The sequence below is a fragment of the Enoplosus armatus genome, chromosome 15 (assembly GCF_043641665.1).
Source record: "Enoplosus armatus isolate fEnoArm2 chromosome 15, fEnoArm2.hap1, whole genome shotgun sequence".
NCBI classification, from domain to species: domain Eukaryota; kingdom Metazoa; phylum Chordata; class Actinopteri; order Centrarchiformes; family Enoplosidae; genus Enoplosus; species Enoplosus armatus.
The window spans coordinates 3,088,322-3,111,496 of NC_092194.1; the positions used below are offsets into that span (position 1 = coordinate 3,088,322).

The 23,175-nt window shown below is 44.6% G+C and overlaps 1 protein-coding gene across 1 annotated transcript in view; it reads right to left on the bottom strand.

The window, feature by feature from the left end:
* kif6 (kinesin family member 6) overlaps positions 1 to 19,276 on the bottom strand; it is a 48,478-nt gene extending 29,202 nt beyond the window's left edge. The window contains exons 1-10 of the mRNA XM_070920678.1: positions 19,217 to 19,276; positions 17,462 to 17,571; positions 16,438 to 16,512; positions 12,717 to 12,864; positions 12,413 to 12,522; positions 10,671 to 10,800; positions 7,319 to 7,525; positions 6,806 to 6,949; positions 6,333 to 6,419; positions 1,504 to 1,607 (exon numbers count right to left, since the gene is read on the bottom strand). Coding sequence (XP_070776779.1) covers positions 1,504 to 1,607; positions 6,333 to 6,419; positions 6,806 to 6,949; positions 7,319 to 7,525; positions 10,671 to 10,800; positions 12,413 to 12,522; positions 12,717 to 12,864; positions 16,438 to 16,512; positions 17,462 to 17,571; positions 19,217 to 19,276 — 1,175 coding nt within the window. The remainder of the gene's footprint in view (positions 1 to 1,503; positions 1,608 to 6,332; positions 6,420 to 6,805; positions 6,950 to 7,318; positions 7,526 to 10,670; positions 10,801 to 12,412; positions 12,523 to 12,716; positions 12,865 to 16,437; positions 16,513 to 17,461; positions 17,572 to 19,216) is intronic.
* Between the last annotated feature and the right edge of the window lie 3,899 nt (positions 19,277 to 23,175).

A 23,175-nucleotide genomic window follows, 5' to 3' on the forward strand; every position in this document is an offset into this window, starting at 1 on the left:
TATTTGAGGAGTGCTTCTCCTGTTTAAAATGTGGGTCTGGTCAAAGAAAACTATTTACTTAAACGCGTGTTCCAGCTCCACCGGGCCAGCCTGTTGATAAACTATCACTGGATGTTAGTCCAAACATTGGTTCTTCAAGCTCTGGAACCGGCCACTGGAAAAGACCAGGAGGCAACCGTCCAGACGGATCCAGTGGAGGCACGACAACGTGCGGTTTTTATTTTCCGCTGTAATGCATTCAACACAGAAACATGCTAGGTTTACAACAAACGTAGCGGTCCTGTTTCAGGGCCCTGGGAGACATCAGTGGTTCTGTGCTACAAAGTTTGATTCTGGAGAGTGACTGTCAATACCATGTACTATATTTTGTAAGAGAAAAAACATCACCATTCAAGTGCCAGAATCTGATAGTTTTCGAATAATTTTTCCAAGGTGTGGGGTGATATGTTGTGGGGCAAATGTAGCTCATTTAAATGAACTTCAGCTTGGATGGGAATGGACTGATGCTGAATCTTTCAAAGCACTACAGGCAGCAGAACGGTCTTCTGGAAAGGCAGCAATCAGTATGCCTGAGGATAATACGTGCATTTGGGAATGTGACAACAAATAAGCCAGGATGTGTGCAATCGCTCAGCACTGGGGGTGAGTCAAGGCATAAACCGGGGAGGAAACAGCAACAAAAAAGTCAGCATGTCCAGTGAATGTGGGCACAACAGGCATCATTAGGGTTCCCTGTATGAGTTTGACCACAAACAGAGGGAAATGGCTGATAATCACCCGGGTAGAGAGGATAATAATAAAAAAAAGGTAGACTGAGGGGGCCAAGGCGCGGTAAACACATCAGCACTGGACGGGCGATGTGCCAAGTCCACGATGGAGCCTCTCGCCTGAACTGTGGCCCTGAATGACTGGGTCCCTCTGCCATTTGAGTGTAAGAGCAGGCATGAAGCAGTCCTGGCTGAGAGGGAGTCCTGGGAAAGTCCATTAGATCTGGTTAAGCCTCAGTGAATGAGGCTTCAACTCAGCGTCGATGCATATCCAACAGCACAAGTTTTGTAGGCACTTTGGGCAAACCCCAAATACTTGTAAATCATGAAACGTATTTGCTTAAGAATCTCTGGGTTTTTAGGATTACAAATACAAATGAGTCTGCTCTCCAGGTCTGAGGCGCTCTGTAAACATCCCAGGGGGCTGACGGGGGCCAACGCAGCACTACTACGTCTGCGCTGTCCTGAGATGACTGGCTCACCGAGGTCACATCATTATATACGCACACATATTGCACACATATTACAGTACAGCCCAGGATCCTGTGGCCAAAGGCGCCCTGTCAGCTCCTCTAGAACATTCTGATTGAACCCAGCACTTTGAGTGAGTCTGTTGCCTCCCCTCATCTGTTATCTGTAAATCTAGAGATAGCATCACAGGCCATAATATCTAGCTTATGTTGAGAGACTGTCTGGGCCGAAGGGACGAGGAATTCAGGAACAGGAAGTGACATACTTCTGGATCTCCTCCGCAGTCAGCTGGTCATCTCTCTGTTCTCCCGTCACCATGGCCAGCTCTTCCTTCAGAGACTGGATCTCCCTCTTCAAACGCGCTATTAGCTGAAATACACACACAAGACGCAGGGTTAGAAGTCTACTGCATGTGCACATACGCACAATGTTGACACACACACACAGCAGACAGAGGCTATTTGGCTGCTGTCAACTGATGAGACAATCCTTCTGAAAAGGATCTTGCGGCTTATCTTACTGATGCACCTTGAGGACAAACTTAAGTGATTCTAGACAACTGGATGCTCCAGCGAGGAAATGCAGGAAGCAAAACATAAAGTAGCATTAAACATCTATGGTGGCAAAAAACAAAAAAAAAGAACACATGAAACCCTCTGCTGCTGTCTGTCCGCACGTGTTTGGTTAAGGCCTTGCGCTCTGAGCCAACAGGCCGGTTGCCATTAGTAACCACTGTCCGGGTCTGGTTACTGTATATATAAAAAAAGCTAAATATCTCACCAAATTCAGACATAGCTTCTTAAATAAGCACTTAGATAGCAATCTTTGCAAAATAACAAAAAAAAAGCAAAAACAGTAACAGCTAGAATGTCTATTAATATCAAAAATTATAATCAGAGGAGAGACGATGTGACGGGACCAGGATGTGGTTTTTATGAAACAGCCTAAAGCACCATTCCACCCATTAATACTGACAGCAGTATGTTCCCGAGACAGCCACTTTCATTAAACAGAATATATGACAAAAAGCTATTTTAAAGGCATGAAAGGAGAATCCACCGAAAACAAAATGTGTCCAGGACCCCGGCCTTGTTGACATATAACCTTTAATCTTAGGAGGGGAGCATGTGGTTCTCTCTTTTTCCCCTCCCTGAAAGGGTCCGTGGCTGGAGAGGTCAGTCTCAGTGGCCTCGTGTCAGTCTGGGTAAGGATTAGCAGGCATCTAGCTACCTAGCACCTGAAGGATTAGTGGGCTCAGATCATAGATGAAGTGGCATTACATGTATGACGGAGTGGCCATAAAGAATTGACAATAATAGCTCTTCTGATGGGACAGAACAAGTTTAAATTGGTGTACTGGCTTTGCTGTGGGATTTAAAGGCTTTAATTTGGCTTGACTGATGAATCGACTGTACGTCAGCATGACTTACTAAACCAGGAGCTGCCAGGTTGTAAAGACAAAGGTTATTTGTTTGGAAATTTGATGCTGAGGAATTGAACAAAGGTATCACTCACAGCACTCAGTTCTCTACATCACTAACAGTGCTTTTCATATTTAATTCTTTGCTGTTTGTGCAACAGACCTGCTAAGTGGGATTAAATCCTAAATCTCCCACAGCGGGAGCAGGAGGTTAGAGGTGAGCCCACATGTGCCCTTGTTTTGATGCTGAGCAGTTAGCAGTGTGCCATAACTTGAACTTAAGGTGCCGTGATTCAAAGGGGCCACATACATAACGGACAACCCAGAAGGACCGATTAAACCTAATAAAAGCTTGATTTCAACAAACAGCTTGATTTTCTGCAGCTAGTCGTTCGAGACATTAACTGGGCATTTATTCATTTGCCAAATCCCTTTAAAAAGGGGGAATCATTCCAACAAGAGAATGACCCTTCCTACATTACATCTAAACAGAGACGTGTATTTATATGTTAATGGTCGGGAATATAGGCCAACACCAAAATCAATGGATGGTGTAATTATTGAAAGAAAGCCAGGCCAGTTGTAATAAAAATTCTGCACAAATCAGACCACAAAACAACACACTGAACCACCTAAAAAAACAAGCGGCAATTGTTCTTTTTCTCACATGACCCACTTCTTTCTTCAGCATAAATCCCACTTAACTATCACCACTGAAACTGACCACACCGCAAAATACTAAAGCAGGCTGAAAGGCTGGAACTGTCTCAGTGGCAAAGAGCAAATACAACAGAAAGTGGCGACTGTGTGCCAGAGCCACACAGCGACACTCCTGACACTAAGCTGCTAGGGAGCCAAAGTTCAGTGAAAACGAAATATCAAGGTCAAAGGTCAGACCGAGTCATCCAACTTAGCAAAGAAGCACCACTTCTGGCAACACTCATCTCCTAACGGGAAAGGTCAAAACCAGTGCATGCAGTCAGACGTTGTCAAGTCAAGATGCTCTTGAGAAGAAACAGACCTGCAGGGTGGTTTTGGGTACGTGCCACTTAGCTTAACAAAAATCTCATCTCTAATCCACCCCGTATCGTATTTTTCAACGCTGAACATCATAGCTGACCGTCCCTCACCAGAGCCGCTCCCTGTATCTCTCTTTTGGAACCCATGGTCTGATGTAATTCTCCCAGCTGCATCCTGAATAGCCGACCGCCAGTTGTTGGTCAGCGGAATCGTGCAGTCTATTTCAGAGCGCCGAGCCCACACTGGTACCACAGCACCGCGACAGGCTCCCGTACGCTCTGAATAAGAACTGACTCAAGCTCTGTGACGGATGGTGTCCGCATATCCTCCTATGTCAGTGCAACAGTGCAAAAGCAGCACCACATGTATGTCTGTGTTGACAAACTTGTTACACAGTCAACTTTGAATCATTAAAAGTGACGTGTACAGTCCTAACTTGAAATTCTACATCCTCTTCTTGAATACATACCATCCATCCTGTGCAGAAAACCACCCACAGTAAGCTGTACGCGCTGTAGTATAACCACAGGTTCCACCTCAAATGCGTATGTATTATGTAGTGTGCCACTCACAAACATGCTGCTATTATGAGGCCTCTTTTTAATGAAAGAAGGGGAGTCATAGTTTCCCACTACACCTAAAACGTGGTCAAGGTCTTTTATCCCCCGCGACAAAATGATAACACATGGGCTGTGTTCCATGCACGGCACCATGAAGGACGCCAGCCACTTAGACAGGGCAGATGAGGGACCCAGGGAGAGCAACCACCCGCAGGAATGTTCACACCCGCTTCCCGGACATGTCTCTCTGGTGGGCTATAAGCAGGCTTCTGTTTGACTCACAGGTATGCGCTAATCAGAGCTGTCTTCTCGAGCGAGATGTTGTGTGTGTATCTTTAAATTGGGGGGGGGGGGGTGTCCAGGTTAAGAAGGGTCACCCAGCCTCCTATTACCTGCATAACAACACATTAAGATCCACATTTTGGTCCCTTTAAGAATTACAGAAAGAGGTTTGATTGAAATAAGTGCCACAGTGAGGTGGTGGAAGATCCAGTAACAATGACAATTTCTTTGAGTGCAGACCACGATCAGTCTGGTCTACTCTGAGGATTAAGACTGACCTTAGTGCTCTTCGAGGAACCGACAGAGCCAGCCTTATATGGTGTGGTCACTTAATCTTGACTTCATCATGATCTCAGGTCACACCTCATTCTTTCCCAGTCCGTGACAGCCTTGTTAAATATTTTGTCCGGTCTGGCTGGTTTCCTGCTGTTCAGGCTTTGACGAAGTGCATTTTGTAGCCTGTAGGCTACAGTATAGGACCATTAAGGCAGTGTGTGGTCTGACCAATGTACCAAACACGGACTGCAGGATTGTGAAAAGCAAACTCCAGGTTTCAAATCAATTACCGCAGCCGGCACGTCCAACAGACAGTGTGCCTCGAGATGGGGCAGGCCAGAAATGGGAGTCTGAGTGTCACCCCAAACCACAATAAATGACATCATTCTAATCTGCAAACTGCACTGCTGGCTTAACTTTCTTTTTCTCAGTAAACCAGGAAGGGAGATAGAGGCAGAGACAGAGAGACGGGAGCAAAGAACAAAATGAGAAACACACCAAAACGCCATGAACGGAGACAAGAAGTTTGCCCACGGAGTTTGGGCTCGTCTGGAGCTGTAACTGTGCCGGGCCCAATTGGGAGCAGCCAGACACTGTCACAATTACTGGGCCGGCCGCAGACTCTCTTAAAAATACCTCTGCAGGGTTTGCAAAGTGGCCAGCCAAGTCTCAGTAGCAGTAATACAGTAGCAGTTGATCCTGAGGCAGGGTCATGGTGGGAGGGGAGGAAGCGGATGTAGCTGTGATGACTAACTACTGTATATCCCTCCGTGGGGGCCTTTACAACAGCTACCAGGTCTGCTTCCTCACGCTCCACAATAGGGGAAGGTGTGACTGAGTATTGTACGAGGAGGAAGTAACAACCTGGCTAAGCTGCTCAGGCAATCTCTCATGTGATTTCCTACTATCCATTATAAAATGTATAACTATATGTAACAAAAGCTTTCTCTGCTCTACATCTCCTGCTCTGGTCTCTTCTCTAACTTACTAAAATAAAATGTATTCATAGCATATAGACACTAAATATAATGAAATGTGGCTCCATGCGTGCATGTGTGTAAAGACACATATATATATATACACACACACACACACACACACACACACACACCCGTCTCCAGCTGGGTGCTTTCTCTTATGGGGATAAAATATGCCATAACAGAATTGGAGGCATGTAAACAAGAGACAGAGAGAGAGAGAATGCAACCAGGACCTGAGCAGTCTAAATAACAGGAGACGGACAGGCATCCGCGTGTTGACGGTGGAAAAACTGCTCCTTTCAGAATGCCTGACACTGGAAAAACTCATTTGGTATTGGAAACCCAAAGAGGACACTTAAGCACACGGTGGGTTACATTTAGAAGCTGGATCCCCACTACAACTCACTCGCTGATCAATTTAAGGTCTGGAAGCTGTGAGGAGGGTCTGGCCATAATGAAACGGCACATTAAGTCATGCTTCTGTGGTGTGACCGTGTGGCTACGCTATGGTATTTGTAGTGACTGGTGAAGCTCTGCGAGTGTCTGGCTGTCTCACCAGGGCAGGATCCAGTTCTTCATTCAATATCGCCTCGTTCTTGATGAGAGCCACGCGCTGAGCGAAGCGGCACGTGGAGATGGACTCCTGAGGGAAAGAGTTTCAAGAAAAATGTTTTTAATGTTGTTTTTTTCTGCCTGAGGGAAGACTATTGATCCTAATTACTGTGTAATGTAGTACTCATTCATCATGATACATTTACTAAAGTGAATGCATGCAAGGACACAACAAAGATAACAACATCTAAAGCTACTCTAAAGCTTCTCATTCATCTCTATCCAGCAGAATATACTGTACGACACTACAAGTATTTCACGTCTTAAAAATGAAAGACAGTATTGTTTTTGCATGCGCTGAAATACCCAGAGAATTCAGATGTGGTTTGAGAAGAGAAAATGCACATTCGCTACTGACAAAGCTAAAAACTGTTTTGTCTTCTGTCTGAACACGGCCCAAGGCAAGACCATCCTTACATCGATGTTCCTCTTGTCCGCTGCCATCGTGGCAATCATGGTAGTCATGCAGTTGCCCCCGAGGCTGTCCCTCAGCACAGAGGTCAGCATGGAGTTCCTGTAGGGAATGTGGGAGCGCTTCTTCTCGGACAAAGCTATGATCACCTGAGGAAGAGAGCGGTGAAGAGGGCTGATGCGTAAATCAAGGCAAGACATGGAGGAAGCAAATGGAATGCCTGATTGTAACATGATGTCTGAAAGAAAACGCACTTACTCTTTCCAACAGGGGTCATTACTGTTCATACAATAGCTGCAAGATGGCCATTAATCAAAGTCAAACGTCTGACATAAAGTGAATTATGAGGAACTTATGGTCCTGAACAAATGAAGCACCCTGAAAAACCTGCTCATGGTGGAAAGGATCAAATCAAATGTATTCTATGCCAAAATGTATTTCACTATTAACATCAACTATATATCAAACATTACATTGTGCAATATATTATTCTAAGTTTAAAAAACATGTTTCACTACCTGCTCCAGGTAGTGGAGCGAGAGGTTGATGTACTTGGCCTCTGTGAGCAGCTGCCCATTCAGGCCAGTCTTGCTGACTCTATCCGATCCGGCCAGGTCCACCAGGTGGAGCTTGGAGCGCCGCAGGGTGGCCGAGCCCGGCTCACGCCTGCACAAGTGCACGGTGAAGATGCAGTGGGAACGGGTGGACGCCTGGTTCATTGGAGTCTGGAGATGAGAGGAGAGTGGTGAGAGAATAGCATTCTGTGTTCTGCGTGAGGGTATCCTGAATCCTCTAAAATTGGTACACATGGTGGACACAAAAAAAAAGAGAGAGAAAAAGGGGAATTTTATTTTTATTCTCCATCTGCGGTACTTTCCATATTCAAACAACAAAAAACATGTTTCCTTTGATTCTTATTTTTTCTTGCTCCTGCTGGTTTGAAGATCAAAGCCACACCATGTGTAACCGATGAGCAGTAAACACATGGTGGCGGCTGTACAAAAGCTGAGGTTGATTTTCAGATGGTCCCTGGAACAGCAGAAGTCAGGTTGAGAGCAGGAGGAGACAGAAATAGAGCATGAGTCACTCTGCACAAACAAGCCTTATTAACTGGAGGAGGACGGGTTTCTCATGGGGTCCTCAAAGAGAGAATAAACAGAGGAAATGGACATTCACTGACACAGCGCTGATCATAGACTTCGTTTTGTTTTCCTTTGTTTGTGCCGTAACACATATGCAGCTTCAACACATGATGCTGGTTTTACATGAGAACGGAGGGGATGTCCTGATGATACAGTACATCTGGACTTGAATTAGTTTCTGGTCAAGGCTGAGATTCCTTCTATGGTGTGGTCATTAATCTAAGATACGGACATTCTCTCTGCTCGAAAACATCCTCATAGACTTTCCAGGTCGTTCATTCTAAAAAGAAAAAAGAAAGAAAGAAAGAAAGAAAGCTGCTCTGACCCTGACCTGTTGTTGGCGTAAATGTGCCAACACCTGCCTGTTAGGGTCATGACGGCTCCTGACAGATCTTTCACTGCCTTAACCCACTGCTAGCTTCTCTTTCCTCAGTCCAAATCCCCTTCACTCTGCACACATCCATGTTTGCTCCTCAGGGTATCCCCTAAAGTAATATGAAGCAGGCCTTAGATGTTGGCGAGGGATTATACACCTAATGGGATTGATTAACGGGTCAAAGGTAAGGACAGAATGTCCATGTTGAACAATCAGTTTTACAATCTCACCGCTGACAGCTATTCAGCAGGCATTTTAGGACTCTACTGCTGTGCAATGTGTTGTTTTTAATGACCAAAAGAGCTAACACAACATCAAACATCAAAACGATACTAAAACTACGCCTCAGAATGTGTGTAAATGTGTACACTTCTGTTAGTTCCTCACATTCAGACGTCAACTTAGTATGCAATCCAAAGAATTTGCTGCTCCTGCATTATGTTGCCCGTGATGGAAACTCCCTCTGTTTTAATTCATGCACAAAGTAAATACACTCGGTTGGCAGTTTATTAGGTACACCTAAAAGTATTCATATGCGCTGGCAGCTGCCTGTAGATAAGAAGCCACTGTTGGCTCTTATCTCTGAGTGTCACTGTGTCCTCACCGTGGCATTTATCAAGACTGAGCACCAGCTGAGGGACAGTTTGGGTACGTTTGGAGATATGCCTGCAATGTGCGCCATAATAACTTCATTTTGATATCACCAGACATTATATAAAAGGTGTCTTTAGGAGTCCAAGAGAGCGCATCAAGTACATTATGTTTATTTAAATGGTTACAGACGGTGTCCACAGAGGAGATGGAGTCCACACTGGGGCATTAAAGTATGTCTTAGTTGCGAAAAAAACAGCAGGACAATGCAACTTCACTGGAGTCACTTCCTTTAGTATCCTGTGTTCTCAAGTGACCACATGTTGATCTTAAGTGCACCACATGCTGACCACACACAGTGCTGCAGTGGGTCAGCATAAAGGGGCAATCTGGTGCTACAAACCATGAAACATTTACAGATTTCTGATTCAAAAGATTAAGAGTGAAGTTTCACATGGACCACCTGCTATGCACCCTACTCACCCCCACAAGTTCACGAGGGAGTTTGGACGTAGAAAAGGGGGAAAGATGCCGGCCCTGCATCCCCACATGTGACGAGAGGTGAAACAGGGGCGCAGAAAAACAGACCAGATGGGAGGAAATGTATCTTGATGAGGTTGAAGGAAGGGTGAGGAGTTGAAAAGGTGTATTTTATTTCCTGTCCAATAAAAGTGTAGAGGGGATTGCCAAGTCTCAAAGCGAGTGAGCTCATTGTCTGCTGAGTGTGGCGTGAACGGATGTGTCATCTTTTATCCACATGGCTGAAGGCAGGAGAAGAAAGAAAGCATTGCTGTCAACGTTTTGGAAGTCTATGTGGAGCGAGGACTTCTGGGGTAATTCTGGCAGCTCGAGAGAAACCTTCTTGTGAAGAAGGTCCGGAGAGGGCCAATTCACAAAAGTCTGGTGTGGGTGGACTGAACTGGGGGGCTCCCCGCTGGACTGCGCAACGCCTCGATTGCCTGATCAACAGACTAATGGAACGTCCAAGAATGTGTTTCCACTCAAACATACCCCCAGGTTTTCCAGCAGTGGACAGTGGGAGGGTGTCCTTGAGGTCGATTGTTTTGGCAATGGGCTATGTTCAGTGGATTATGTGTGTTACTAGGTAGACACACACATTTCTCGTACACTACAAACGCTACGTGACGGGATCCTAGCTACTAAACCCATTTTCCGAGTTCCGGAGAAATTCCATCTTGGATTTCTTTCGCGTTGGTATTGTTTTATGGAAGAACCCCAGCCACATCAAAAACTGACTTTGAAATACTCGTCATAAATAAAAAAGCAAGTCTCCGAGTGAAACCTGATTATCCAGTTCACTTTTACTGTCTGCTATTGACTTACAAACTAGTAAACAAGGTGAGATCAGAGCTTTGCTCCAAACCTCAGGTTGCAAAGCAAAAGCTGACCTAAAACATGTCTCATCAGAGTGGGGAGTCTGGGTGTCTGAGTGTAGAAAAGAACCACCGCAACATAAACAGAAATTACAGAGAGAATGCTTGGTTTTACTGGGAAAAAAACATGGTAAAAGGGACCACAGGGGACCAAAATAATATTTTAGAGGGGTCTTAAGGTAGCCTTTAGAGTGCATATTGCATTTGTGGACAGAATATACCCTTTGTGCCACTTACCCTGGGAGTGGTCATGTATTTTTGCATACTGTCGACAATCCTTACTAAGAACACCGCATGTATGGTGCGTGAATTAAAAAGGGGAAGTCCCATCAAACATTTCTGTTAATGGAGAATCCCTCTGTCTTACCTCTGCAATCATACGATTGGTGTCACCCAGGAAGAGCAGATTCAGGGCCTCCTCCTCATTTGCTGACTGCTGCAGTGACAGGTTCCTGATGTGGATGTTCTGGTCTGGATCCTCCATGATCATTACTTTTCTGGAAAAGAAACGAAAGGTGTTGTTAAAGGAAATTCCAGCATGATAAATGAACATGAAATTATTGGTAAAAAAGAAAAAGCGGGACAAATCCAGTCAGAACCCAAATAATCTAACGATGAAGCAATTATGAAAAACGAATTATGTCAGTTATGTCATCCATTTCCCTACCATGGCCTTGGCCCCGCTCAGCTCTAAATCCAAACAAACCACATCTGCAAGTCAGTGTGGGCTCTGACCCAGTTTGACACATGTGCTTTATCTGTCCGGCAGTTCATAACTTGACAACAGACACGGCTTGCTTTTAAAAACAAACAGGTGATTGGTTCTTGCCCACATCAGTGACTCCTATGCTCCTATGATGTGGTACATCATGTCCATCACCGCACCAGGGCTGTGACAGTATGGCTACTGGATTGAGATGTCAAAAGGGGTGGAAAGACTGGTGAACACATGTAGACAGTTAATTGAGGTCGTTTGATAAAACAGCATTAATCTTAATGTGATTAAAGGCCTGTACCCAGACAGGTTATTTTCCCAAACTGCCCCATCAACTCAAAATAGCATTTGATTATTGTATTTTTACACAAATATAAAAAATGATATAGATGTTGAATGAATTTACAAGATCATTTACAGACTTTGGGGGCATTTAGAGGATGGAATGTTGGACGCATGATGGAAATAATGCACAGATGGCGACAAGACGAAGTAAAACAAGAAAAAAAATGAATGTCAGAAAGAAGAGAAGGGGTAGGCAGTGAAAGACAGAAACAGACCAACAGTTACAGAGGGAAATTTGTCAGTGCCACAGCTTCTCCTTGAATCAGCAATTGTAGCCACAGCATGGTTAACAACGGGCACTGTCTATTTCCAGAAGACTGTGATTTGTGGGTATCGAAACCTTGAGCTGGATCCTCTGCAAAAGGAGAGAAGGAACTTAAATGGAACTGGTACAAGAAAATACGAAAGAAACACCAAAATGATGTACCAAGACGATGTCGCGTCTGGAAGTCCCAAGTCTACTTTGAGATGAATAAGTATTGAGTATGACACAAAGAGAAAAATCCAGACAGATGGAATTTATAATTACAAAGAAAGACGGACTGAAAGAAAGAAAAAATGAAGCAGGGTGAAATGGGATGGAGAGTGAGGAAGAGAGACTGTCTCAGGGCGAGTGAGGAGCACGAGTGAGAAAAAGGAGGTAGCACTGACTCGCTATGAAAAAGTCCTGCTCTCCACTCCAGTGGCAGAGTCCGCCACCAGGTCGGCCACATCCATGGCAGTCCCACAGTCTCATTATGTCAGTTGGCAGTTCGTAAGTGAGGTGGTAAATACTAGAGTCTCCATATTTCACCACACGCTGACTCCGGGCCAGGCTGACAAAAGGCTGTTCAGGAATAATGTCTGGGAGAATAATGGAATCAGGGATGATTGGTCATTTCAGCTCTAAAATAAGTGTATACATCACTTATGAGTGCGGGCCTTCAAGGGAAAATATAAACTATATGACTGTAATTGATGACATATTCAAATGTAAGTGGACGTCTGTAGCATCAGTGTAGCAAAAGTTACAGTAATAACAAAAACAAACAAAAAAAACAAACACTGACGGCAGGTCTTCCAGTCGAGATGCTTCATGTCGGGTGTCCAGAAGGTCATATCCCACCTCGTTGTAGACCTCCAGGTAGGAGATGTGTGTGGAATAAACCATACTGCTGTCCTGTGGAGCACAAAATATAGTATGTTAAATTGGACTGGGTGCATTAAGATGGAAATCTTTGTGTTTTCTGACACTTAGCAAAAAGCAAATATTCAAATCTAGATGCTTTGCAGCACAGGGAAGGAATGATGGTAGAGGCAGAGTGTGTGGGCTTCAATTAATTGAAAAAAACAAGCTGGCCCTGCTGTGCTGACCTGGCTGAAGCGCTCAAACAGGTAGGAAAGGGTGCGGGGAATAATGCCACGGTCACTGTAGCGCTCGGCCCCTCCCGTGATGGTAAAAGTCTTCCCACTGCCCGTCTGGCCATAGGCAAATATGGTGCCATTATAGCCAGCCAATACACTGCAAAGACACATACACACACATACACACACACACTTAACCACAAAGGTCTATATTTTCAAAAGCTTTCAAAGTGGAAGTGCTCGCCCGAGATCAGTGATTGACCCTCGGCGACATGAACCCATGCACAGTATCAACTGTAATCTTATCAGTAAAGGAGCCTTGAAGCTATTTTTTCAGAATGCATCTGTTTGTCTGTAAATGTAACCATAGTCGTGCTCACTGACAATGTGCGCCTCCTATGACATCACTGTTTTCATTTGCGGGAGTGCGACGTACTGTCGAGTGCATCCCCAAGCAGAAACCAGAGTCTGAGCTGAATTGAATCTGACACTTCAAATCCACAGGAAAAGATGGCGGCGAGCGGAGGACTGCTATGGCGACAGACATCTGCCGGTGAGGGAGGAATGTCTCGGAGTATGAGCGAAGGAAAGGGCCCAAACCCACTCAACTAGGCAGGGCCCGGTAGATTTTGGTTTGGCTCCGAACTCCCCTCCTGCACGTGCGCAGGGCCATGGAAACCAATGGTATCTAGTTCTGTTTGAATGAAATGAACATCCAGTATGTCGGTACTCATATGAGGTAGGATAAACTCCTGTTCTGTAGTCTTGGAAAAGAACCAGGACTAAATAGTGAAATGACAGTGGGGCCTCTGACACATCAAAAGTGAGCATAAACTCTCTCACTTGCCAATTGCAAGGAAAAAATATCTTGAGGCTATATTTATAAAGATGAATTATAAACCAAATTAAGCCTTATTCTAATGTAATTGCCAACCCAGTATTTGAGCAGTGTGTGGGTTTCCCCTCCCTGTGTCCCTGCATCAGAAGGGCGAGGGGGGGAAAAAAAAAACTGTCACACGTCAGTTTATATAAAAACCTACGTTCACTCACGAGGATGGTGGTTGGTTAGTCTGACTTGGACGTCCATTTAATCCAGCGTGAGTCATGGCAGTGATGGCAGAGCCTGTGTCTGGGGCAGAGACACAGGGCTCAGTGTTTAGTTTAATGTCAGTGCTAATGATGAGGCCTGGGCCCTGCCACTGAGGCTTGGTTGTTTCCCAATGCTTGTTCCTCTTTACACCTCAGATTGGCAACGCATCGTCCGCATGATCCCCGTTCTTCCTGTTCTCTTCATGTCCGATCCTTTGAGGTAGCAGGGTAACAGATAAAACTGAGCAGACCCCAGCTCTTCTTTGAACTTGGTTCAGGTTTCGCAGCCTTGTGAAATGGGATTACTATGCAGATAGATGGTTTGCGTTGCCAGCCCGACATCATTACGTTGGCTCTTCCTCTCCTGGAGCTGTTAATGCTGGTTTGTTTTTGAACTACTGTGTTGGGGTTGAAATGACTGGTTTGGGTTACACCACAGCAGAGACAGAGACTAGTGTGCAAGTAAACGAGTTAGAGCTTTTGGCTAAACTTGAGGAGCGCCAAGCATGACAGAGTACCAACCAAAACAGCGACCTGACAGTTATTGCTGGTTGAGAGGAGAGGCGCCTGCGTGCATGAAACTGAGTGAAAGTGCGGTGACAACAAAATGGCTGCGATTGAAAGTGACACCTGACGAAACCTGAATAAATGTTTCCTGACTACGGGGGCTTTAGGAAAAACACTCTGTCAGTCCAAATGTGATTCTGTTTGTGATTACTGTGACCACACGTGCTTCTGTAATTGGGACCATGTCAACATCAGCACAAGCTTCATAGTTATCAGCACACCAAGTGGGTTTCACGTAGCTTAGTCGATGTCAGTTTGGGCTCAAGTGCCTTTTATAATCTTTCAATAATCTTTGTAACAAGGATATGAGGCCTTGACTTGTGATTGTGTTTGAAGGCAACATGTTCCAGTAGGAAACGGGGCCTGGACAGGCAGAATGGTTCCCTCCACTCACTCTTGTCTTTTAGCCACTGTGGTGAGACTGGATTTAAACAGGTTAAAACTTGGTGGAATTCAGAACATTCAGTGTGTAAACAGGGCATCCTGCAGAGGGGATAAGGAACTGCCAGCGGACTGAGAAATGTCTGACTGGGGAGACAGATTGGTCATGGCTAGACAGGATGACTAGTGTCCTCTAGGCGGCAGACATTATAGTCATATCAAAAACTAAAAACACGCCAAGCTCAAATCGATATGGCAGGACATGGCCGGGTTGTGACTGACATTTTTTAGCCTGATGTTTACCATCTGCCGCAACAAAGGGGGAGGGCAACTTAATACCCAAGTCAGTGAACCAGTGTGAGTCAGGTCAAACACATCCAAGTCCTTAGTCAGCCAATCCAGACGTCTCTGAATGTTGTTTATATGTCTTCTAACAGCAGAGATAATGCAAAGCACTTGTGGGAGTCCACAAATAGCCCCTATTGTGACTAAGAAGACTGGGGTGGAATGTTGAGGAGATGGTAGGGCTAAATTGAGCCAGGAGGACGGAGTTTGGCGAGGAGGAGGAGGAGAGGAAGAACCTTGTTCACATAACAACAACGCAACCAACATTTGATCACAGGAAATTCCAAGTAAATTCCCTCTCCCCTCGGCTTTTCTCTTTTGGAAGTCAGTCCTGATTTAGAGTCAAGGCGAGGGGTGAAGCTCTGACAGACACCGTAAGAGTTTCCCTTTGTTGAAAAGGAGCAAAGACTGCGTGTAGAGGTATCTTAGAGGTGAAGAAGCAAGGAACTGATTGGGAGATGGAAAAATTAAAAGTAAATGCAAAACACGTTGCATCTTTAGAAACTTTAGATTCATCTATATAAATCTGGTAGTGATGCATTACATTGAAGTCTGTGCCAGTTTTAAAGCTTCCACTTATCTACTTTCCACCAGTGGAGCTGTGCAAACATCTGGTCAACCGTCTTAGTTCTTTAAAAGCAGATGGATCCCTAAAAACTAAACTGTGAACTCCTGATAGTCCCACTCTTGTCAAGTGAAAATATCAACCTGCTTCCTTCAATCATCAGTTATCAACTGAATATTAACTTTACTGATTGAAAAGTGGCTATATTGGCTAAAAATGACATTTAAAACAGGCCCAGGTGAACCCCCTATTTTCATTCAATTGAATAGCATTGATGAATTACTGTTGATCTTGAGGGCAGGTCAGTTTAATGAATGTGGTCCTCGTGCATGACTAATTAAAAAACAGCTCAAAATGAGTGAGCAGCTGCAGTACAAAATACAGCTCTGCGTGGCTTGAAACTGTTCTCGCACTCACGATGGCACAGTGTGCCATCTTGCCTGCCAGCTCGTAGTGGTTTAAGTGTGTAAAGCACGCCAACAATCACAGACACCCTCCGTGTCATCCTAAAGAACACCGAGCTTCGCCGGCTTCCTTCAACAAGGCTGGCTGAAGCCCGTGTGGCCTGACCTCAGCGTGGGGAGATGAGCGGTGCTGGGCACAGGTGGTCAGTGGCATCTTATGAAATGTCTGCTTTGTGAATGGGATGATTAAAGGTTGCAGTTGTAAGGGTTGACAAGGGGTTTTAAATAAATGATGTAAACTTTCAGAATGACCTGGTGTTAATACAAACATTTATTTACATTTGTCATTTTGAAAAGTACAGTGTCAGCAAGATTTTACCTGTCTGCGACTGGTTTGGCAATGTTTTCAAATATCTCTTCTTGTTTGACTGCATGATCAAAAACCTTTTGGAACCTGGACGAAAGGGAGAAGAACAAAGACAGTATGGCCATGACAATCTTACCTATTATTTAATGTACTACCATAACATACAGTAAAAATGTATGCTGTTGGTTTATCTTGAACATCCAGGGCTCAACAGTTACCCACTGCAGTACTGAATAAGCACAAAACGCAGTCTATTTAATTGCCCAAGTGGATGATGAGGACTTTAGTCATTCTGTTTTCTAAACCAGTCTCAACCCACCATGTTTTATCCCACAGAAAGATGAGAATGATGTGAGAGGAATCCGCCCAGGAAGACCGTTAAATGTGGAAATTTTATTTCTATAAGGGCACAAGGGAACCTCCACAGGCTATTTTAAGACTCTGTGGTTTTCAGAGGCTCTCAGTGTCCACTGCTGTCTGACTCCCTAACTGTGAATTTAGGGCTTGGAAGCATGGCATGGGCCCTGCCCAGAGGGTATATAAGGCTGCAGCTTTCACCGGCAGCGTTAAACAGATGTTCTGGCTCTGCAATGGCAGAACTGGTGGATGAATTATTCATGGGAAAAAAGTTCTTATGCAACCTTGAGAGCATAAAATTGAGTGGGCTGCACACCTTCCTCTATGTTGTATGTTATCTTTATTCATTCTAAACTCTACAGTTACACACCACTTGCAGATTTGAGCTGAAACACAACTGAAATCAAAAGCTGAAGTGATCATCTGCAGGTTTCTTGCTTTCCCCAATCTAGACATGCAGACTGCATGCAGTTATATTTCTCATTAATCTGATTTCTATGACCAAACTGCTGCTGCTTTTATATATAAGACAAAACCGACCAGAGTTTGGTCTCAGGAAAGAGACACTCAAATTGACAAGCCATAAGTTGAATCACTGCCCCACACTGTCAATGATAGAGAGAAGTATAGCCATTTGTGGATGCATATGGAACGTTTTATGGAATACAAATACAGCTACCTGAACTTGTAGCACTCCCTCTTGTTGTTAACAAAGCCATCGGCCAGGTCCCTGGGCACCACAAACTCTAGAGAAGCACCTGTCGGCTCCTCATTGTCCACAGAGTACACCTGAGGGAGCCAGAGACAACAGCAGAGTCAGTCCTCCGGTGGAACAAGGCCCACAGGCCACTGTTTATTGTCACAGGACAAGGTGGAGGGCTAATTTATATTTGCAAGTAGCCATATAGGCAGTCAACTACTGTTTTGAGAGAACAAACTACTATAAGTTCTATGATTTGTATGTTGTTATGGTATGTGGTAGCATACATGCAGCCCAACGTAAACACAAGGACAATACATTATGTCAGGTCTAAAGTATATGTTTGGCCACCTGTGGTTTGGATATTGCAAGCGCCAAAATGAAAAGATGGAGTTTACGGAGCATATATCCTGCGGAAAGCAATAGAACTGAACAAGCAATCATGATGAGTGTACAGTGTAGGCAAGCTCTAAGAATTCACCTCCGCTCTCAAAGGCCTCAGGGGAGACAAGAAAAACTGTCGAACATTAAACCAATCTAGCAGCAGAGGACATTTAAAGTGGCTGGGTCAATCGAACCCCCCCCTCTCTGTTTTTGAGCTCCGACATATGCTCAGGCATATGCTTCCAATGGACACTGATGCAATTACACGTCCCCGGGGGTTTCAGGAATAAAAGATGAGACCTAAATGATTGGTTTGTTTTTTTTCGGTGCAGTATCGCCCGCCCTGACCACCGCTGTTCTGTTGTCTTCACACGGACATGTGCAGAAGCTCAAAGAGCCCCAAGGACGTGGCTGAAGCTCATTTCATATTGCTGGATATTGTCAGCTCAAGCCAAAGTGCCAGAGATGCCCTCGAAGTAATTTGATTATTTCTTCCATCAGCTGTTGCGCTCAGACCGGGCTTTAGGGGGGAAGAAAGCGCTGCCAGAGGGGTTTCTCGTGGAAATGTGTGTCCAATAAAGATGGCCCCTACCTGAGGGGAAGTCGACATTAGTATGGAACCACTGTTAGGTTGGCTGGTATTATTGTATAAGCCTGCCCAGTGGCACGCTTATGACACCAAACCTACATTAGAAATTCTGGCCCAGTATGTTTCACCTTGGTGACTGTGATGCAGTTTACAGAACTGCATTGGTTGTGAGTGGGAAGCCCTTTGCTAGAACAGCGTTCCAATACGGTCTGAAGACGGCAACTCCACTCAGCCGGAAATACCGTGAGGAGGGAAACTATGAAAGGTGTTGAAAGGTTAAACTGTCAGCACAAAACACTAACTGCATCTTCAGCTCAAACATTTCATAGCAAGAAAAACAGGTGTAATTGAAAATATGAATTCATATTATTATACATGATTACATTCAGGTGTGCCAGTTACCAGGGCCCCGTGGTCCTCTTCGTCTATGCACTTAACGCTAAGGGAAGGGGGCCATTATTATTAACGTCATTAGTTACACCTGTGCTTTTCCTGCTACGACAAGCCAAAATGTCTGCCGTGAAAAGGTTGCACATGTGTAGTACACATGTAGTATTATGTCCGGACAGGCGACTTTTGCGCAGTCCAAGCCTGTTGTTTGGTGACAAAATGTCGTTTTAAACCGCTTCGTGTTTACGAGAGGCCTCGTTGATATAACGCCACTTCTAGCTAGCTTAAACGAACGTCCTGTCTAGCATTACTTTTATAATATCCGCTGAGTTGTGTTTAGCTTTAATGTTGACTTTCAGTTGTCCACTCACCGCCGTAGTTTTCTTAGTGGGCTTAATGCGGCCAAATATCTGTATCGTCTGTTTCACCATTTTCTTTCCGCTAAAAAAAGACAAACTTGTTCAGTCTGCTTGGTTTTCCTTGTACACATAGTTAGTTGTTTTTTTGTTTTTTTAGCTCGCTGGCTAACGCTGCCGTTGTTGCCGGCGCTGTGCTCTCTGTAGTTTGTTGTAGCTTGTTGCTAGGTGACGGTGCCGCGGTCGCCTCCACTGACAAAGATCGTCTATACTCTGGCAGATGATTCATCAGAGCAAAACAACCTTTCCATCCCTCCTTCCCTTTCTCTTCATTTCCCCAAATGCCTGTGAGTCAGAGACGTTCAGGGACGTGAGTGTGTGTGCGTGTGTAAGGGGGGGGGGGGGGGGGTTTGAATAACATTAAACACATTGTCAGAAGTCAAAATAAAACAGGGATTTATAGCTGTTCTATTTTCTTCTGATGTTTATTATTCTCTACTAAGCAGGTGTTTTGTGTATTCAAGACAAAAGGTCAGCGCAGGTTCAGTGACTCATTCTGTGGGCACACTAACAGAAGTGTACTCAGCACTGTACACGCTCACGTTAGGCCGAGGGCAGTTACTCATGATGCAAATGGGTGCAACTGCAAACTGCCAGATTTAACAGATATATTTGAAAAAGAAAAAAGGCGTGGCAGTCATATAACTGCTTCCCCTACAAGTACTGTAGATGTTGCATTAAAAAAAAATCAACAAAAAACGTGATCAAAAGTGGCAGCTAATCAGAGCATTTAACCGACTTTTCTTTGATCCACCACAAGCCATAATTCTGTCTTTCATCTCTGGAAATGAAAGATTAGAGAAAGCAGAGTGTGTTAAAATGAGAAATGAGAGAGACCAGACTGCAGCCTTTTGTGTGTGTGTGTGTGTGTGTGTGTGTGTGTGTGTGTGTTGAGCATGATGTGGGGCTAAGAGGGGTGTAAATATATATCCAGTGGAATGCATGAGTCCTTTAAGGTACCAGCCAGTTTGACATACATTAACACATCACATTGCACCTGTTGATGCATAGCTTTATGGGTCATTATTTATTGATGGAAGTTGACTTTGCCAGTTTGATTTATACCACCTTGTTCTCCCTGCACGCCATGAGGCTGACAAGAAACATGGGGCATAGAACTCACGAGATGCACAAATTCACTTATCAGCTGATTTACACAGAACCATATGTCTTGTGTCTGGGAGGGTGGGGGTGGAGGTGGGCGGTGGTGGCTTTGACCCTGTCTCCAATTTCAGTGTATGCGTGTCGTGCTGTTTCTGTTATTTTCACCTGAACCCTGTGTGTCCCCCCCCCCCCCCCCCAAATATAGCCCACCAGGAGGCCTGCCCCCTCCCAGGCTGCACATCAGACAGCGTGCCCGGATGGCTGCATGGTTTCACGGTGGCATTCCGGAGAGTGTATCATGTTTGTTCCAGCGCATTCCTCATTGCCACAGAAAATACTTCTTGTGTGGTTCCTTGTTTTTAATGGAGTTGTGTGTATATGCGTCTTTGTTGTGCATGATTATACCATACATGCTGCTGATTTAAGGGTGGGGGGCAGTCTGGTTTAAATGTGTAGACAATCATACACCAAGTTTGGTATAAGAATATGTGGCATTATACAAGAGCGTGGTTTCCTCTACATTACTGTCAGACTGTTGTGTGTGTGTGTGTGTGTGTGTGTGTGTGTGTGTGTGTTATGGACTCTGAGTGGAGCAAAGAAGTGAAGCGCACTAAGCATGTCAACATCAAAATGTAAAATGTAGGGCAAAATTGAAACTAGCCAGGTTTAAAATTTTGTGGAATCATGAAAGTACCTGCCAGTATCTTAATTTAACACAAATTCTCAACCTCTGTGTGTCCCCTAATACCTACTTGTCCTTGTTCCCAAAGCAAAAATGTTTATAACTTCCAAAATTAGGTAAGAATTTCATGCAAAACCTGTTAGGACAATCTAAACAGTTGGTCCACTTTCACAGGCCTTCATTAGAGGATTGTGTGAGGATAACCAACTGGGCAGCTCCAAACTGTGTTACAGCAGCCCTGCGTTCCTTCAGGTTACACTGTGTGTGTGTGTGTGTGTGTGTGTGTGTTTGGGATGTTTTGTGTCATCGTGCCGCTGCAGCACTGCACAGTGCGCTACCTACCAGTCATTTGGTTTAAGCAAGCACACGTCGGGCAGGTACTCCTAGCCACGCACGGCTGAACAAAAGCTGTGTTAGTAGGACCCCGGGGCAGTGGGACAACTTCAAAGAGGCATCCTCTTTACAGGGCTTTCAGGTGGTGTAACACACCCTCTGGCAGCCATATTGCAGGTCAGCAGCCCGTGCGTGGGCAACACAGTGTGAAAACACTGACTAAATCTTTATAGACAGGCTTCAGTTCAGTTTTGTTGCAAACCATGTTGAAAACACACCAGATCTGCACACCAGTTATTTACCAGATGCATGTTGGGACAAATGTTTTGCTAAATTAGCCCAGAGAATAGAGCCACAGTAGTCGAAGCTGTCTGTTCAGTTCATGCTACAATTGGCAGCACCTTGTCGCCAAGAGGGAAGGTGGCAAATACAACAATACAAGTCTTTTGTGCCACATAATTGAAATGTCGAAACGTTTTTTTTTTTCTGTTTCACTTCATTGGTTATCAAACGTACTCACTCATGCCATGATCTTTGTCCATTATCTGTGTTGATATATGTTGATAATATGGCATGTACTTTTTTTCCTCATGTAGTTCTTGGAACTACCTGCGACCTTTGTTTCATTAATGAGGTATTCGTCGCAGCGTTTGACACATGACAAACAGCAATTGTTTGCAGGAATCCTGTTGGCTTGTTTTCCCCTCTTTCTTATCAAAGGAAAAGAAGAGGAAACGTTTTCCCATGAAGGCCGTGACAACCAAACAGTACGGCATGTAGACTGTGTCACATGACGGCAAGTTTGAGCTTTTGCGTACAAACTGCAGCCTTTTTAAGGCAAGCAGGAAGCAGCCACGTCCACTTTCTACAAAACAATTATACAGTGTAGTTAAATCTGTTTCCTTGACAGAAAAGTGCACGCAGTAAACACCAACCGAGGGCTGGACTGGGCTTGTTAGGGAGCTGTGAACTCTTTTTTTTTTTAATATCCTGTTTTGGTCCATGAGTTGTCTTTAGCTTTAGCTGACATAGCTGTGGTTTCACCCCAAAGGAGGCAACCAACTGTACTGCACACTGCGATGCACGGAAACGGACTTCAGATCTGGATGCAAGACATTTTTACTCCCAACAAATAAGTGACAAACAAGTTTTTGCATGCATGCAAACCGCACAGAATTCTTTCCTTTGGCAAAGTGAAGTAATTGGAAGTCATTTCCTAGCTTCTTATCTTTGATTTTGCGTTATTCTGACTTGTCCCCCCCCCCCCCCCCCCCCCTTTCCTGTGTTGGGTCACAGGAAGATCAGGCGACAATAAAAAGAATGCAAGTGTCATAATGGAATCACTGTCACTGTGGATGATGATTACTCACGCACTCTCACACACACTCTCACAGAAACACATGCTTCATCAACCCTGAAAGGAATGAGGAACAGTAAAGACTGTTGTTTTGATACAGACACAGGTTGAGGCTACTTGCCTCATACAAGTTCGTTTCAAAACTTGTAGAACCTCAAAGGCAAAAACAACTCGCGCTCCAGCCGCAAAGAAAAAAAAAACCTGTTTTTTCAGTCATCTTTGCCAGCAATCGACACCTTTGTCTGAAAGTGCTGCCCTGGCAGTTCATCAAAAAGGTGTGCTGAGTGTCAGAGGATTTCAGCCTGGCTGGGAGTGTATGCAGCGCTCCCCTGACAAGACTGTATGGTTTGTGGCTGTGTATTTTGTTTGTTTGGGTGCTTGCAAGATGACCTTGTACCCACTTCAGCGCATGTACTATTACAACAGGATCAAACGTGT